The 19,456-nt window shown below is 44.3% G+C and overlaps 1 protein-coding gene across 1 annotated transcript in view; it reads right to left on the reverse strand.

Moving 5' to 3' along the window:
• The window catches only part of LOC133931578 (protocadherin-15-like), a 96,060-nt gene extending 80,349 nt beyond the window's left edge, over positions 1–15,711 (reverse strand). The window contains 3 exon segments of the mRNA XM_062378485.1: positions 4,138–4,203; positions 5,174–5,188; positions 15,572–15,711. Of these exon segments, the coding sequence (XP_062234469.1) occupies positions 4,138–4,203; positions 5,174–5,188; positions 15,572–15,692 (202 nt within the window). The 5' untranslated portion in view covers positions 15,693–15,711.
• Between the last annotated feature and the right edge of the window lie 3,745 nt (positions 15,712–19,456).

Consider the following 19,456-nt stretch of genomic DNA (forward strand, 5'->3'; position numbering starts at 1 on the left):
AAAAATCTGAACCCAAAGTGGCGATTGGCAATTACAGCTCGGCGAAGAGAAATGAGCTGAACCCTGCGATCAGACGCTGCTCCTCATTGGCCACGTGACTCAACCGTCTGGATTTCATACAGACAAATTAAGTTAGATTACTTCCATGCTGCAGAGGCCTGTGGGCTTTACTTGGCATTTTCTATCTCTTGTTTACTATCTCAGTGAGGTTTATTGATGGAGCAGCTGATGACTGCATAGGACTGTTTGTGGAGTGTCGAGCAGTCTCAGTTGTTTTAGAAAACAACCCTGTAATGTCCATATTGTGAACAAGCACCAGGTTCAACAGGACGTCTTGGTAATAATTCATGTCTTTGATTGCACTGGTTTAAAAGTTCAACTGTATATTTGCTCCTTCAAACTGGATTTATCTCGAGGGTTTAGACCTGTTTGCTCGTGTTTAATTTGGATTCCATCCTCCCGTCCTGCTGGGTTTACTCTTTAGGATTCCTCCGTCACTACTCTCAACTGGTTTGGAAAAGCTCACAGGCATTTTCAAAGTTCACCAGTTCCTCCAGAGGGATGGAAAAGGGATAAAACTCTGCAGCTGAAGGACAATAAGGTAAACCGACAGCTTATTGTGTCTCCTGCTGTGGGAGGTAAAAGTCTTCTGTCAATTCACGAGGAAATTGTCGTGTGTGAGAGAAGTCGAGCTAATGTTTTTGTGAGGAGAAGAGTCCTTCAGGTTACTGTGGGTCAAATGACAGGATACCATACGATGCAATACGACAAGATATGACATATTGTACATTACATCACACAAGATATGATGCAATACAATTAAATATGATAAAATACAATATACGATACGAAATAAGATAAGATACATATTAACTCAAGGCAGTACGAGTAGAAAGCAGTAAACATCAATGTCACTAAATACCAACACAACCCTCATTACAACCATCTTCTTCCTCCTCCTCCTCCTCCTCCTCCTCATCATCATCATCCTCATCTTTCTAAAACTTCCCTGCAGCAGACACGGGTCATTAGTGACAGTAGATAGTAAAGCAGGTGTTGCTAAAGCTTCCAGCGTCTGTTACTTTAGCTGCCAGACAATGACTATAAAGCATCGTTTTGTGTTTATTATGTTGTTGTTGTGTTAAAGTGTGAAGGAACATACTAAACTGAAGATACTGATGTCTCTTTGCTGAACCTAAGCATTGTTCCTCCGTCTGTTCCCCCGGACCCACACACATCCACGCCGTCTTATCATCCTTTCCCTCTACATGTTCTTAACATCACACTCCTAATTTTAATAGTGTCTTCTTTTTGTGACATTTCCCTGGGCTAACTCGTATCTCGTTACTCGCACTTCTTCTTCTTCTTCTTCTTCTTCCTCATGTCTCTCCGACCCAACATTATCGCCCTGAAGCTCGATTCCCTATTAAACACGTAGCACTAATTCACAGGCACGGAGCAAAACTCAACATCATGCAAACACATCCATTCCTCTGCTACATTATTCCTCAACAACCCCCGTTAAGGATATTAGTGCTCGCACAGGCACAAACACACACATATAGTATGAACAAATCATGACAAACACATTGTTGCTGAAGAAATAAACAGACTGATAAACAGACACTGTAGCTGCTGCCTTCATTGGGACTGTAATATCCCTGTATTACACAATACTCCATTAAAGAGCAAATAAAAACGGCCAAAATTGTTATTTTGTTTTGATGCAAACTGTGTTATTACCACACATGGAAATAAGACAACACAACGTAAGCTTCCTCAGCGAATCTGCACCTAAAGTCCTGTTGTGGCATCAATACACAACCTTATCACTGTCCAGTTTGAATCAGGTGAACGCAGAGAGGGGCTGATACAAATAATGATGGTTTTACATAGTGTTTGCTCACGGCAATAAGTTTAAAAGCAGTATTGTAAAATTTATATTTGCCCCTGGTTCCACTTCTCAGGCTACATGCTAGCTTCAGATACTGAGGTTGTGCTGAGAGTGTGACCTGTAGACACAACTCAGGGCTGGAAAACAAATACTGAAATTTCATCTGTACATTTTTGAAAATATATATAAAATGAGATCAGAATGATAAATTGAATCTCTATTCTTACACTGAATATTCTCTCCAAAATTCCAAATAACAAAATATCATTTTAGGTAAGTGCAGTTATTCACACACCATTTCTACTTTTAGCTTTTCTCTAATTATCATTAAACAGGAAACACATTTTCGTAATAATGTGTTAGTGTTTAATGAGCTCAAACGTGTGTTATCCTGCCTCCGAGTAAAAGAGACACAGCTTCGCACGTAACAAAATCCTGTTTAATTCATGTAATAAAAATAAAATACTTTTTCTGGTTGACAAACTGGAGGAAACTAATGAACCGGTTCAGTTGTTCCTGTCGTGAAGGTCCAACATATACACATAATGTACATCTAATGACCAGCAGGCTGATGAGTGGACAGCCAGGTAACAGAAGAACACACAGTGAAACAGGAGCCATAGGAGGATGGATAGTTTAATAAGGTGAATTAAGACCATCAGCAAACCCATGGAGACCTGGCAGCCCAGTGGATTGGAAGGCAGCGCTCTCTCCTCCATGTCTGGTGTTGCTCTGCTAATCTCTGTTCATGTCAGTTAGGATTACTGTGATCAGGTCTCACAGTGTAAAGCCGAGTGGAGGAGCAGACATGGCAAACGTTATGACAGGTCGCCGTTTCTGTACAGTAATCTATAGGCCGGAGATAAGCGTGTGATTTAACTACGGGGACCATCTTGCCTGTGTGTACATCTAATGTGTGTGTACATTACACACACATTAGATTTAGTGGCCTTCCTCCAGGCCAACGTAAGCTTCAATTTACTCCTGATTAACAGGAGGATTAAACTTGTCAATTAAAATATGTGATCCCTCCTCCGAACATCACACACACACACACACACACACACACACACACACACACACACACACACACACACACACACACACACACACACACACACACACACACACACACACACACACACACACACACACACACACACACACACACACACACACACACACACACACACACACACACACACAAACAACACACACACACACACACACACACATCTGAGCAGACTGTGTTTGGTTATATTCCTACTGTCTAAATGACACAACCATCAGACTAGGAGCCACTAATTGGCTTCTCTAGTTCGAGCTAACAAGCTGAGGATGTATATACGTGTGCATATATTAAGAGAAGAGATACCATTTGTTAATACCTAAAGATGAGAGTAGTTATAGAGAATACTTTGCCCACACAAAAGTACGACAGATTGGGATCCGATCCAACAATCGACTTCTTGAGGTGGTCAACCCAAATACAACAACTTCACCGGGGGAAATAATATTGTCAAGACGAGAACCAAACCATTAACACAACTTTACAGAAGCTACTATCTTCTTCTCTTCTTCTGACCTCTACAGTTTTTCCTGTACGAGTGAACGCAGTGCCCTTCTCTATCTGTAGGTAACACAATCTGGAGGTTGTGTTTATATCTGTTTCTTGGTTGACCCACTAACTGACAGAGCTTCTACAATCTAGGTTAATTAATGAGCTTTAGTGTTTCTATAGCTGGTGGATTTATTGTTTTCTAACAGAGCCGTGGCAGCTGTGTTCCAATGCCTATTTAATAATTTATTCTAACCAAGCTGACTGACTGCTGACAATGTCAAATGTCAAACTATTCCTCTAAGCAAGCCGCCCTGTGAACAGCAGAATTCAGAAAAACAAGCCTGCACTAATAGACCACTGCATCTTTTTCTTGTTTACACTCATGCTGTAACTGAACGACCTAATGTCTTATCTCCTGCAACAGGGACCAGACTCACGCTAAGACACAGCTGGCCCACACCTCATGAATATGGATGAGTGCAGGGCACCTGCAACGTCAATCAGCAGCTGCTGGAAAGGTCAGCATTATCTAACAGTATTTGTTTACGGTTAAAGGTGAAGATAATCTCCAAAATTGTAATTCTGACAATATGTGCGTCAGTCACGTAGGAGGTGAAGGAAATGCTTGCACCCACTGAGAATGCAGAACAGACTGGAGAAGTGAAATGGATGAGTGCTTTACCGTTGGGGCTCTCTTCATCTATGGCAACGATGGTGGCAGGAGGACCCGACCGAGATAGTTTACATTCTGGGAGGAGGGAGAGAAAAACAGAAACATTTAGGATACACTTTAGGGTTAAGTCACGATTCTGCCACAGATTCTAAAAACTTCTAAACTTCTCATATTCAGACTTTTTGAAGCAACTTTTCCTTTGCGTCTTTGTTTTCTGTTGTTTGGACTTTTTTCATAATGGACTTTTGATTTACCTTTGTTTACATTGTGAGTTTCCAATTTCCTATCTTTATTTGTCTTTGTTTTCCCACTCCAGCACTAATGTGTGACACTAGAGCATAAAGTCTCTGTGCCACCCACTCTCCTCTCTCAGTGTTTGTTTTCATGCGCGTGTGTTTGTTTTTCTCTGGATTTCTTCCTCCCTAGGTTCTGCTGGTTTTTGCATTTTTGAGTTTGCCTGCTTACTTTATTAAATTCAATGCATGTTCCTCCCTCGCTGTGTGGCATCTGCATTTAGGTCCTCGCCCATTTACGCAGGATGTGACAGGTTTACTTCTTTACAAACATTATAGAAAAGCTTGACTTCACTTGATGTAAGTTTTTAGAAGGAAAACATTAATAAACAGCTTTCAGGTTTGTTTCTCTTTTCGTCAAAAAATCAAGAGGCTGCTGCAATCACTCTGTAAAACCTGAAATTGAATTACAGCGTGCACGGTACAGTGATATGTGTGTGTGTGTGTTTGTGTGTCAGAGAACCGCAACAAAGAACTGAGAGACATGGGGGGGGAAAGTGGAGAAAAAGACTGAGGTGTCAGGGGTCAGCCAAGGGAAGTAGTAAAAACAGAAGATTATGATGGACGGGAAAGAGAAAAAGTACAAACCATGGCTGAGTCATGCTCCGAGGATGACACGTACGTAGGGATGAATAACGGATAAGCCTGGTGGACCCCCTGCAGCCATCTCTGCAGGGTCACCGAGGGTTAATAAACTAACACAGTGACTGAACACACAGGGAACAGAAGAAGAGAAAGGAGAGAGCTCTTACCCTCATATTGCCAATCTGACGAAAGAAACCGCCCCATCCCACGAGGAAGGAGGGAGGAGGACGAGGAGGAGGAGGAGAGGGAAGTTGGCAGCCAAGGGAGAAAAGGAAGGAGAGGAGAAAAAGAATTGTGAAAGATAACAATTAATCTTCAAGAAAGAGTCAAACATGAAATTACAGCAAGAGATGTTTTAAAAAGTGGAGTGAAAGCAAAAAAGAAAGAGGCTATGACGTGTGCGTGTTTGCATTTACAGTAAGAAAATATTGATGGTTTATCTACTGGAGCTTTTCCACCTCTATTCACAGCCACCAGCCACAATCACTGTATTACTGTGAGGAGAATAGATTCTAACCCAGGCTGCGGGCTGAGATTGGACCCATTCAGTGTTCTGGAAAAACAAACATCAACCACATGTGCAACGATTCTTCTCGGTCCTGACATTCAAGATGCAGAAAATACAAGAACAACCACGTTCAGCAGACGGGGCAACATCATTGTTACGGCTCTCGAGGATGGCTGAAAAATAAAAAAATAAAAGATTCCACAGGAACGGCTGGAAGACGGATATCTGCTCACCTAGAAAATAGACTTCATGGAACAAATGGTCGCACTCTCTCTCCCCTTCCCCCTTCTCTTGCTCTCTCTCTCTCTCTCTCTCTCTCTCTCTCTCTCTCTCTTCTCTCTCTCTCTCTCTCTCTCTCTCTCTCTCTCTCTCTCTCTCACTCTCTCTCTCTCTCTCTCTCTCTGCTCTCTCTCTCTCTCTCTCTCTCTCTCTCTCTCTCTCCTTCTCTCTCTCTCTCTCTCTCTCTCTCTCTCTCTCTCTCTCTCTCTCTCTCTCTCTCTCTCTCTCTCTCTCTCTCTCTCTCTCTCTCTCTCTCTCTCTCTCTCTCTCTCTTCCCTGTCATGATTAAGCTTTACAACTGTGAGACACCATAGATTATCTCAGGATTCATTGCTATTGTTTCTGGTTTCTTGCTTGGGGGGGGGATGGTATTGAATGTTCACAAAAACAGATTAAACTGTCCAAGGCCTCGGAATTAGCTTATATCTATAGTGCTGGAAATGACTGCTTTTTCTAATTCATCACGGTGACAGGGAGGCGCAGGCTGTTGTCTGAGTTCACAGGCTGATGCAGGGCTTGACATTAAGGGCCACTTGTCTGGGAGAAGCAGATTTCTTTGTGAGACATTAACTCGCACCGTTGGACAAGTCATACACAAATGAACAGACAAACTAGAATGACACAGAGTAGAGCGGATAGACCTCCACCCAGGCCCAACAGAAAACAAATTCAAGAAATCGAGGCAAATGTTGAAAAATAAATTAATCCTAGATAAAATCTCTTGTCTGGATCCGCACCAAATTTGAATGGGTTCTTCAACTACACAACCTTCCAGTTGTGTAGTTGTTGTGTAATCCTGTTAGCAAGCATAACAAACAATCAAACAAAGACTGAGGTAGAAACTAAAATGGCAGCTCATACCTCCAACAGTCCCCTTAAATTCAATCAAGCTGTGCCCAATTGATCACACTCATAAATATCAGTCCACTTAATGAGCCTATAAATTGTTCCCCATAAAGATCCATTAATTATTCCCCGGTGAAAACTTGAAAGTGAAAAAAGATAAATCCTGAATCGGCCCCTGATCTGGATTTGCACCAGGACTTAATGGGATCTTCCCTGAGTCATCCAATGTCCTTCCGCCAACTTCCCCACTAATCTGACCAGTGGTTGTAAAGCTCCTGAGCAACAGACAAACAAACAAAAACACTGTCACGTAGACGCACCACCCACAGAACAATAGTCAGTAGTTACATCACACTCCACCACCTGGACTGTGCTTCAGATGACAGATGTGTATCCCCTGCTTCACTGCCTGCTTATCCTTCAGTGTAAGCTGATGCCCCTCATCTATTACTAATCATCCATTTGTTCTCTACGGTGCGTCTCCGTCTCCGTGTCTCCTCCCTCCTCCGTCTCCTCTCATCTGTCTCCTTCTCTACCGTTGCCAGCCTCCCCGGTAATAAAAGATTCAATGGGATGAAACGGTGAAGCGTCCGGGTCGTAATGCAAAGAGACAGATGAACACGGCGAGATGTGGGAAAGAATTGAGCTTAAACTGAATCCCTTCCGAATACAGGTGATGCTAATTTAAAGCCCAATTCTCACGGTGGCGGCAGGAAATCTGAAGAAATCATCGGCACGTCCTTTAAGGTGTAATCTCGATTAAAACAAATGTGCGGAAAAGTTTCACAGAAGAGGTGAGATTGAGCAGTTCAGTTGCCACATTCTGTTAGCCGCATTAAATCAATGCACGTTTTCTCCGCACAGTCAAGTCTTACTGCAGAAAACTCACCGAGGAGGCAAACTCGGGATTAAAAGTGAATTGAATTAAAATGCAAATTCTTAGCTTTTCTTTCTTACAGGTCACAGACATATTTCAACCTAAGGATTCACCTGTTCTTCTGAGTTAGCGCTCTCTTGTCTGCAGGCCCTCGTGTCCCTCGAGTGTCTCCTCATGCATCATCCACTAAAGTGTACCTGTGCAATTCGTCCCTCACTGATACGCACTTGTCTTCCAGGCAGCACTCACTTACTCTCCGCTAAGCTGGCCCTCTTCTGAAGTTCTGAAGTTTCACGTAAATGACTCTGTGCATTAACAAGTAAATAAATCCATCTGATGCCAGGTTTGTGTCACGCTGATGAAAGGCTCGGTGGAGAGCTGAGCGAGGTGAAGTGTTCAAGGTTCGAGCCGCGGTGAATAAAGACAGAAGAATAGACAAAGAACTTTTAAATAGACCTCTCTGCTCAGACAATATCACAAGGCAGTCACTGAGAGAAGCCCGTCCAAGATTTATCATCCGTCCGACGCCTCTTTATTTAAGCCTGAAGTGTTTCAATCAATAACCTCTTCATTCTCTTTTCACCTTCTTTCCATAGACATCAGGCAGCAGAGTAAACATGTACAGGTTTCCAGGGGGGCAGAGAAAAAAGTCGCCTTTCATAACAAAGTTCACTGAGGAAGAGGAGGAGGAGGAGGAGGAGGAAGAGGAGGAGGAGGAGAGTCCACCCAGACTGAGCCTGCTGCAAACTGTTGCGTTGTATCTTGCACACAGAGAGCCACACACACAGCTTAGCAACTGTCTCCATGACACAGCAAACACACACACACACACACACACACACACACACACACACACTCACGTTGCCTGAGAGCTTCATGGCACAACTCCATGTGCACATTCACACCACTTTACACAGTTTAAACGACCGGGGCCACACACCAGACTGCAATCGCACACGCTCACACACGCTCCAGTTACCATAAAATATACATGCTGAGACTTTGACACCTGGACAATGCTGATTGTGTGTCTGTGTGTGTCTGTGTGGAGCCAGGATTCAATGCACATGTCGACTGAGTCACTCCACAGAGAGAAGCTGTCACATTACCGGCAACAGGAGTTCACATTGGCCTGTGCTTCTGTCGCAACATTAATGGAGAAGTTCAACATTCATTGAAAACCTGTTTTCTTTCATATTTGATAAGTTTGACAAAAAACCTAAGAACATTTGGATTAGTGAGCTTAAGCAGGAACGTTTGATAGAAGCTTCCCGTTCTCAAGTCTTTGTGCTAAGTTAAGCTAATCACATGCTGGCTTGTGTGTGTGCTGGTGCAGCAATGGAACATACTGAAGTTACTGGTAAATCTTAGCTGATGAATCGTTTTTAGAGAATGCACTTGTTCGATGTCTTGCTGAGCGTTAAATGAGGAGGGGTGATACCTCACATGTCTGTACTGAAAATATAGAGCTACAGACCAGTGGGCTTAGCTTTGCATAAACACAAGAGACAGAAGGAAACTTGAGCTTGTTCAAGAAAGACAAAATGGTGTTAGGCTCAGTAACCAGACCTGTAGTGTGTATATGAACTGTCTCTCTCTAGTCTGAGTTAATAATAGTTTCTCAAGCTCTTCAGTCTTGTTTCCCCCCTTTGCCATATTGTGAAAAACTCATGTGGGTTGAAGTTGTACTCGACTGCATTCTGCTTGTGACCATCTGTTAAACACTTGCTTGGCTACCCCGCCTGGAGTGGAGCTTGTGAATGGGGGGGGAGGGTGAACTCCAAAAACAACATGCTGAAATAATGTTGGAGCATACAGCGGGGTAGCCAAGCGGCTGTTATTTCACGAGACGTCTGCGCCGATACGATTTCCAAGAAGAGTTATTTCTTTCTTCCACGACGAGACTGTCCAGCCTGGTGAACCAGACTGGAGTGAAATGGATGATACTGGGCCAACAAGGGAGCACTTGTCTGTCTGGAAAAACACCCTTGAATTAAGTGCGGTATTGAGACGTCACAAATGTCATTTTGCAATAACAAACACTGTTAAATAGGGATTAATAAATGTCTTTGTCTCTTCCACAATAAAAAAAAACAATGTTATTAATGAGGATTAATTGCATCACATTGACCCAGTACTGTGCTCAATTTGTGTGTGTGTTTGTATGTGCGGCACATTCCCTCAGCATGCGGGGGTGTGCGGCCATTAACAGAGCTCCACAGGGTTTGTGAGTTAATTACACACTGGGCCCTTTTGAGCAATTTTAGGATAATCTACTTTATAAAAGCAAATTATGAAAAAGGGGTAGAAAAGCAGAATTTCAAGTAATTATCTTTCAATAACCTTGATGTTGTCTGTCAAGCCCAGAATGCTTTGCCACATAACTGACTTGCTGAATGAAAATCATTTTGAAGAAAAAATCATTTTAAAACATATAACATTGTCTTCTAAATGACAGAGAATGGAGAGAGTGGATAGTGAAGAGCTTATATCCAGAAAAAGACATGAGAAAGGGCATTTTGTGGTTTTTCCTCTAAAAAATTCTGGCGTGGTCATGTCCTTTTTAAGCTTCCATCAGCAGGAACTCCAATCTCCACCTCTCCCTGGGGTCCAATTCCTCTCCGTCTCCTCTATCCAACTGCCCAGCCGCTCATCCATCATCCATTCATCTATCCATTCATCCATCCATTCCCATGCAACCCCTGATCCATCCATCCATAGAGAACAGACTTGGAGAAAAGGGGACAAAATTGGAAAAAAAAGCGGGAGGAGATCATTAGAGGGAAATGAAGAGAAGGAATTAGAGGAGGGTCGGTGGAGGAAGATCTGAGAGGAGAGGAGAGGAGAGGAGAGGAGAGGAGAGGAGAGGAGAGGAGAGGAGAGGAGAGGAGAGGAGAGGAGAGGAGAGGAGAGCAGAGGAGAGCAGAGGAGAGCAGAGGAGAGCAGTGCAGAGACAATGTGACCTTGTGTTAGATTGATGCATCTCTGGAGAAAACGGATTGTCGACCCGCCCGCACACAAAAAAAACACCCACCCACCCACACACCCACACACACACAGAGAGACACACACAGGGTCAGTGCTGTAGGAATATCTACTTTGTCACTGTGCTGGCTTATCCATTATCCTGACTCCCTGCTTTCCTCTCTGTCTCAGTGCGTCAGGTCTGTTTCCAGCCGCTGTGTGGCTGAACACGGCTGACGGAGGTAGGGGTGGTAAAGACAGTACTTGTGCTCAGGATACACGGTGGAGATACACAAACAGCAGTAACCCCAAATGCTCCCGCGGTGGTCGGCAACTGCACATGAATTCAAATTTAAAGGAGCAACCAGACATTTCAGGACATACATTTGTTTGGTTTCTGAGAAAGAGAATGACTGAGTTTTAGTTTTTCTCACTTCTTGGTTCTCCCTCTTTTCTTTTGCAGAAGCGGTGACACTGGTTCACAGTTCAATCTGAACTCCATCCTCCTACAGTGAGCACACACTTGATCAGTGCACTCTTCACACAGAGGACGTCCTTCAGGATGAAGCATATAGCACTTGTCTATTCATACAAACCACTGAAAGCACTTTTCATACCATGCTTCTATACACAGCATTTGCATTTTTTATCACGCATCATTCAGATGCTGCCCTAAGAGGCGATCTCAGGATTCAGTGCCTTGCCCATGGACAGTTCCACATGCGGTCCACTGACCATCTGGTTAGTGGATGACCCGCTTTACCTCCTAGACACGTGTCCCGCCTGTAAGTGTGTGTGTAAAGCGAAAAGTCAGAGTAAGTCAAATTATAGCAATAAGTGGTATCCACATCCATTACACTTCCCTTGAGGGCCCCCAGGGGTCGCTGGAGCCAGTCCCAGCTAGGAGAAGATACCAACTCCAGAAAAGAAGATACTGGGATTCTAACCATACGGCTGTGAGGTGACAGCGTTAACCGCTGCTCCAACGTGCTACCTCGGGAAAATTGCCAATCTATATAGCTGTGCATAGGCTTTGGGGTTGGGGGCTGAAGAGGCAGCTGACAGGAGGTGATGAGACGGAGGAAGATGGGCACAAAGACAGAGGAATAAAAGTATGTGATGTCCAAGTGAAGACAGATGAGACAGTTATTCACCTCTGATGAAACATCTAAGGAAAGTGGTTAAAAAATATTATCGAGTGATATATAGAGCTATAATTGGAGCTTTCTGAGTTTTTTGTTTTTCACTGTGTGAATTGAAAGAGATGTCGGCGGGGACTCAGAAGTCTGGAACCACGCAGGCTCGAGTTTGAAAATAATAAGGGATGAAAATATCATTTGGTCTCGAGCTTTGAGGCAATTTATGGACAATCAATGCGAGCACTTCAGGCTAAATACCAACGTGGGCCCACTACCTTTGTGCCATCCATCTCCAGTTTCCCCCAGTTTTCATGGAGAGTTTACCATATTAAGATCCAGCTGGTGAGGGGTGGAAGTGGACGATGCAGAGATGTGAGAGCTGGATAATGGAGGAAACATCACATAAATATTACTCGCTACGCCATAAAAACTGCTTTGGCTGTGGAGATAGATGCACACACTTCTCCACCACAGCGTTTTCCAAGTCTGATTAAACTCATAGAAAGTGCAGTGCAGTAAAATTGGAATAAAAAAATTTTGCGGCTTTAAAAATTGCTTTGCAAATAATCCATGATGACGGGAGAAGAACTCCAAATGAAAAGCATGTGCATGATTTTAAACATTGGACAACATCCTGTCGGTAACATCAACAGCTGAAGAGTCGATGAGTTTCTATAGTAGAGGATGTTTTTCAACTCACTGTGAATGAACCTGTTTTAGATTTATTCATGCAGCACTTTGAGAAACAGTGACAGAGAAATAGGAACCAAAAGACACAAAAAGGTAAAAGTAAATGAAATGAAAAAAAGAGAGGTTATAGCAAAAATAATTAGACAGAATCAGGGGAAATTAAAAGTGAGATTAAAATGAAATATTGTAAATTAGGTTTTAAATAATCGATAGCAGAGCAAAGCCTAATGGGACAGGAGACGATTCCAGAGCTCAGGTGCAGCAGCAGTTTCTAGACGAGAAGAGGGGGATTGACAGGAGGCCTCAGGGACCTGGGATCAGTCAGTTAGAAAAGAGTCGTATTTTCTCAGACATGGAATCCACATGTTCAGCGGAGGTAACAAACTACTTGTCTGGTCTTATCGACAGTATCAGTGTACGTGGGGCTCGATACCTCGGACACCTTGACATGCCGAGGGGAGGAGCCAGGACTCAAACCGCAGACGTTCCTGCTCCACCCGCTCGACCTCCTGCGGCACAGCCTCCCTCTTATTGCAGAGTGCTCTACAGAGCTGTGAGCGTGACTTCATTCAGACTGACACCTCAGGATGGGTTTGGAACACGGCCAAAGTCTTCACACTGTGAACTGACATTCATTCTTCTCTTTTTTTCCCCCCCAGTGCATCATGCAGAGAAAGCTGGCAGGCGTGAGAGAGAGAGCGTGGAGGAGAGACTTGTTTTTATTAAATGAGGAGAACGTCTGGCAACATCTGGTGCAAATGGTGTCGTACTCACATGTTTACATCACACACTCGCTCAGACAAGTGCACGGCTTCATGCAGGATCACAGGAAGGAAAACCTTCTCAGGCATTTGTGTTTAATGAAAGAGCGGCTTGAAGACAGACGCACGTCCCACTCCATCTACGGCGACACGAGCAGCAGCCGCCTACACACGGCAGGCTTCAGATGAATTCATAATGAAAGCACAGGAATTCAGAGGGTCTGCATTTCAGTCTCTAGCATTAGTAACAATAAATAATGTCGTTGTAATGACAATACGTAGACGGATTCCCAGAAATTCCCACAAACAAACAGGAGTGAGGCTGTTCAACTTTCAGCTAAAGGCTGATTGGACACACTGTGTGGTCTCCCACCCCGGGAACGAGGCTCATTAAAAATGATACCAGAACTCTCATCGCTTGGGAACCCGGAGGAGAATGAATATAAGACTCTTACTTTGGGACCTAAGCTAATTAAAACACGCTGCCTCTCCTGTCAGGCAGGGGGGGGGGGGGGGGGGCAAAATCCACCTCTCATCCCGGGACTCCGGCTCATTAAAAACACACTAGCGCTGCCGTCGTGAGGGGACGAGAACTGAGTCAAATATCGTGTGTCAGCCGCAGACCCGCGCTTATTAAAACATACTATTCTTGTTATGTGCAGAATGAAGGCTGCGATCCAGTTCTCCGAGTCCCTGCCGACAGTTTAGGGAGACACAGCTCCGGGGGTGCAGCAGCTGGACAGGTGTGATGAGGGGAAACAGAGGAGATACGGATGCGCCCTCGGAGATCTGAATTGAGGGGATGTCTAGTGCTGTGTACCCCCAACAGACAGATTTACTAATAACCCACATGCACACCCACAGACATGCTTTATGCCTCCATATGCTCGATGTGCCCACAAACCCACACACTCGCAGACATTCACCTTTGGCTGCGGCGGCCGTCAGCTAAATGCCAGCCAGATAAATCTCAAGGACTAAGAGTTAAATGGAAAATTAAAATTCTGACAAATCGAGCAAAAAGTCAAGAGAGCATTATGCTGAGCTCTCCCACCGGCGGCGACTTCATCTCTCTGTGACCTCGCTTCAGTTCAGGGAAATGTGGATGTGTGGTTTCAACATTATCATATCCCGGCTGTTATTTCCCCCATTAACTGTTACCATTGAATTGGAAATTGGGAAATGTGAAGTGAGAGAAGAAACGACAACGAGGAAAATAAAACAGCTGATGAAACCTCAGCATCCACCTCTCACATCTGAAGCCGATCTTGGACCCTTCGAGGTCACTGATGAAATGGAGTCGAGCATTTGGAGCGTCTGCGCCCTGAGATTAATTTCATATTTAATGCTGTCGTATCAAAAGTGGGCAGGTTATTATCTGACTAGGGAAACGGTGTTTATCACCAAACTGTGGTTAGGGCGGCGTTACGGGTTAGGGTTATAAAATATTCATAATTACATAACTTTAAAACTTACTCAAATGATCACCAACATTAGTCTTCTAACCAATGTGACCCTGCCCCCCCCCCGCCTTGCCTTTGCCTCAGCTCGGTTCTGAGAGCTCCAGCTCTGGGTTCAACTGTGGCTGGAGCCAACACCTCGATATGAAACAGCTCAGGGTGGTGAGATGGTCCTCCACCACTCTAATGCCCTCTGCAGGGTTCTTCTGCTGGGGAAGGTCCTCCAATTCAGAAGAGCCAGAGGTGCCTGGCGACTCTGTGTCTTTTCTGTGGCCTGAGGATGAAGCTGACACGGTCACTCTCACATCCAGCTCCATCTGGCTCGCCACCTCAGAGCTAGTTACACTTTAATGGGTTTCAATGGGACTGCGTGGACGTATGATCGAGTTTCATCTGGTTTAACAGAACACCTTTGAGGGTCATGGGGGGATCTGAAAATCGGTTCCATCTGAAAACAGAGTGAGAGTTTGGATACGCCCTGAACGGGTCACCAGCCTATCACAGATATCAAGCATTCACCTTCACATTCACACCTATTTATTCACTCAAAGTCTCCAATTATCTTAACCCCCGTCCTCATAGACACAGGGAGGACATGCGATCTCTACACAGAATCACCCCGGCTGAACTAGGACTTGGACTAATGTGGCTAAAAACAACCTTAAGTGTTTCTGAATCACAAACTGTTACATTGAAAAGCTATTACAAACTTTAAAGTGAGGAAACAACCAAGTTCACTTCTTTAGAGTGTGTTGTTGTTATCACACAGGAAAACAGGATCAACAGTGAATCAGGGAATTCTTCTGACGCTGCAGCCGACTGAGATTTGCTGACTACCGACAATAAGCCCGAAGTCGCACAAGTAATGTGTTCGCGCTCACATTAAATCCCCACTGAGCGGTCTCCATTCACCTCCACATTGTGAGACAGACAGAGAAAAAGATGGAGCCACGGAGAACAGAAAAGGCAAAGACAAAAGGAATGATTGAGAAAGATCAGTAAGACGAGGGAGGAGGGGACATGAAGAGCGACTGTCTTTACCTTCTGTCTCTTGGCCGAGGCAGGTTGATAGCAGCAGCAGATAAAGGACTCCCGTTCCCATTGCACTCGGCCATTTGACCCGGCCCCAGGACAGAGGGCCCATTAGGCGCGTTCTGACCATCTTCAGCACCGTGCTTCACCGAGCATCCAGCTGCAGAGAGAGAGGAGCAAATCAACACAGGTCAGTCACAATCACTCAACAGCACAGACACATCTGGTGGCTTCGCTCGCTCCTGTTCACAAATAAAAGATAATAAAAAATAAAGTTCAGTCATTATCAGGTGCTAAGTTTGTCACGCTGCTCCACCTGTGCTCTGGCATTTAGAGAACAGCACTGTGGAGGCACAGCTGCAACAGACAGAAACCACCGGAGTCGTACGAAGTGGGATGAAGCTGAACTGTGTGCACTCTGCCCCCCCCCCCCCCCCCCATCCCGTTTCTACAGAAGTGAGCTTTGAATGAAAATATGCTCTGCTCACTCCGTTTCATCACTGAGGTGGAATGCTCTCTCAACCTCTCGCTCAGGAAGCATTTCATATTCATTTTGTGGTTGCTCTTCACCGCTGCTTCATGTCACACCCTAAAAGCTCTGATCAGTCAAATGTGCATCAAAGTAAACGATTGTGTGAAAGGGGCCTGCCACCACAGAGGAAAACACAGAAACCTGTGGATGATCATAGAGAAGGAAACATTAAGCCAAGCATGACAGATCCTGCAGTGGAGAATATTCCTCAGAAGACACGTTGCACATTAAAAGAGTGAGAGAAACAAGTAAAGCTGCATGTGTGCTGCTTTGGTTAAGATCTACTACATTTCAGAGGGAGAATGTGCACAGCTTCCCTAAAGGTGCAATAAACTGTGGATGGCTGTTTTGTTTTTTTTCAACACTACTCTGCCTCACATTCGTTCTGCTCCACACGTGTGAGACGGCCATTATTTATATGACTTCGCAGCTGGAAGCTGGAGAACATAAACGCCCCACAGTGGAGCTGGAGGACCTGATGTATATATCGTCTATCGGCCGATTGGCTGAGTCTGTTGTCGGTTGTTTATTTGGGCAATTTGTCATTTTATTTTGCTTATATAAAGATCTGCTTCCTCCAGAATTCATTCATCTCTATAAACAATCAACCTAGGAACTGGCACTTATATTATCTATTATACATCATATGTATATATATTCATTAAATCAGTCACTCACTCTCTCTCTCTCTCTGTCATCAGATGCATGTGTAAACTGAGGCTGTGTAAAAACAACATCATTTGGTCGTCACAAAGACAAATGACGTACGTGAGCGGGAAGTGAGATGTGATCACAAGTGGTCCCAGGAGACACATTGAGGAGGAGGCAGCGTGTGAAGAGAAGAACTTCACACTGTCCACCTGTGATCAGATCCCCCAGGACCGATGTTAACACCCGGTCTGAACAGGCCCTTAGAGTTGTGCTCAATTATGCACATCTATCCACCTTAATGATACCAGGCAACAATAAATGACACAACATCGTGATTGCAAAATGCTCGAGCAGATTTGTCGAGTTAGAATCTTTTCCGGGCAAAACACGTGTCATTTAGGTCCTTCAGCTAATCACAGTTTGATTCATTCAATATTGGTCAAGATGAAGCACGTGGGTGTGTTCATCATATTTTCATGGAAATAGGTCTATTCTACCAGAAACTGATTATCCTGAGTAGGACTTCAGTCATTTGGGCTTATTTAGCAGGAACAACATGAACTGCTCCCCGTCATGCAGAATCGGATGTTTAATGAGGACTGATTTATGAAGTATGGTGGAAATTACTGTGACAGAGTCAGATTACTGTTGCCTCAGCCTCTGAATGGAGATGGAGCCGGCTGACAGCGGCAAGGTCTTTGTGATATTCCAGTAAATCCCGGAGGTGAAATCCAACAGTCACGACAGCTTGAACCCGCAGCTTCGATCTGAAGGAAACACTTTGGACTCACGAGGCCACCGAGCGGCTCTTTACCTCCCTTAACTGAGTTCAACATATTAAACTCCAGTGCTTCGATCTGTGCCTCGTGGAGCGCAGGTGTGGCAGAGTGGGATCGAGATCTAACAGTGTCAGAGAAACACTGATAACAGATCAGCTCACATTGTGGAGATATTGGTGTCAAAAGAAGCAGATCGTATTTATTTGTTCTTTCTCTTTTTAACGTGGCTCTGATTTATATTTTTCTTAATGAACCACACTGGACAGTAGTTGTTTGTGAAGTAGATTTTAACTGTGGATCCCTAATTCTATACCTTCAATGTTAATGAGTTTAAATGCAGGTAATTTTTCTAATAAGGTCCCAGGACGACTAATCCCTGGTCCTAGAGACGCATATTAAAAATAACAGTTTGATTCCTCTAGAAAGCAACATGGAAGTCCTTTGTCAACATGATGTTTGCTCATTTTTAATTATTTATACTTCGACAAACATCATTTTGTACAGTGTTTAAATTTCAGCACACAGACAACGTGATTTAAATATAGAAACTCTTATTTTAAAGTATGTCAGAGGGTCTGCTGCTGGTTTAGTTTGGTTGAAAAGTACACAATATAAGACATAACTGTTCTAAATCAGAACTAGTTGCGGACCACAAGAGTGAGACAATGTGTGTGTGTGTGTGTGTGTGTGTGTGTGTGTGTGTGTGTGTGTGTGTGCACGTGAGCGAGATGTTAAGCAGTTGACAGCAGACAATGGCACAGGCCCTGCTGTTAGCATCAGTAATGAGGATCAAGTGTGTTAGGGCTGAAGGCGCTTCTCCTCTGGTGGAACTTCAATAAGTTGACTCCTTCAGAGACGAGAGGAAACACACAGAGAGAGAGAGAGAGAGAGACGGAGAGCGAACGAGGCTCAGACAAAGGAAAAGAGGAGGAGAGACTTTGAGTAATGTGGAGACGGAAAGCAAACAGACGATAAGGAAAGAGACAGAACGAGCTAGAAAAGAGGAAGACAAACCAAAGACAGAGATTTTGTCCTAGAAAATACTAGAGAGACACAGAGTGAGAGCTGTTCTTCACCACTGGTTTTTATTGTACGTCATGAAACTGTCAGTGATGTCGAGATCACAGGGCGGAGGAGAAAATGAGAAGAGGGCCTAGTTAGAGGAGGTTTGTACAGAAAGGAGGTCACAAGAGAGAAATCTGATGAAAAGAGAAACTTTTAAAGAATAGCAAAGAAAACAGAGGAGAGGAAATATTGATGGAGGAAAAGATGGACATGTGTGTATCTCAGTCAGTCTCCGTGTGTTGTCACTGTCTGTCTGCTTTGTAGGACGCCGCCTCTCACAGCTCCTCCGCTGCCAAAACAAGATGAGGATCCTTTTCTTTCTCCTTCTTCTTCTTCTTCCACTCGAGGCGGATGGCTGACAGCCTTATGCGGAGCGACTTACTGTGTGAGCTTTATTGTCTGGCTCCAGGGTGTTTTTTTTCGCCAGGACAAAGAGCAAGTGAACTGTGACTCTCGGGTTACAGGCTGGTGTGTAACGGAGCCGGGCTGCTTGTACCAGAGAGGGGTGAAATGAGCAGATACACAGCACGTCTCCCTCTGACTCTGTGAGTAAACACAGGACGAGGCAGCGGGTGCCAGGAATTTGTCAAGTGGGAGCAGACGAGTGTCAAGTTAAACATTTAAAATCAGTTTTGTGCACCTTAATGCGATAAAGAGCCTGCGTGAGGCCGGCACACGGAGCAGACGATGCATGTAGGTTACAGCAAACAGCCTTCGAACGTGCAGAGGCCTGCCGCACGTCTGCATCTGGATTTATTCGATTATGAGCTAAATTTTGTGTACGAGAGGAGATGAAAACCCGGTTTGCAACGTTAGGTGATTATAGGGACCAAATGTACCTCACTTGGCAGCATCCACACACGCACA

The sequence above is a fragment of the Platichthys flesus genome, chromosome 20 (assembly GCF_949316205.1).
Source record: "Platichthys flesus chromosome 20, fPlaFle2.1, whole genome shotgun sequence".
NCBI lineage: Eukaryota > Metazoa > Chordata > Actinopteri > Pleuronectiformes > Pleuronectidae > Platichthys > Platichthys flesus.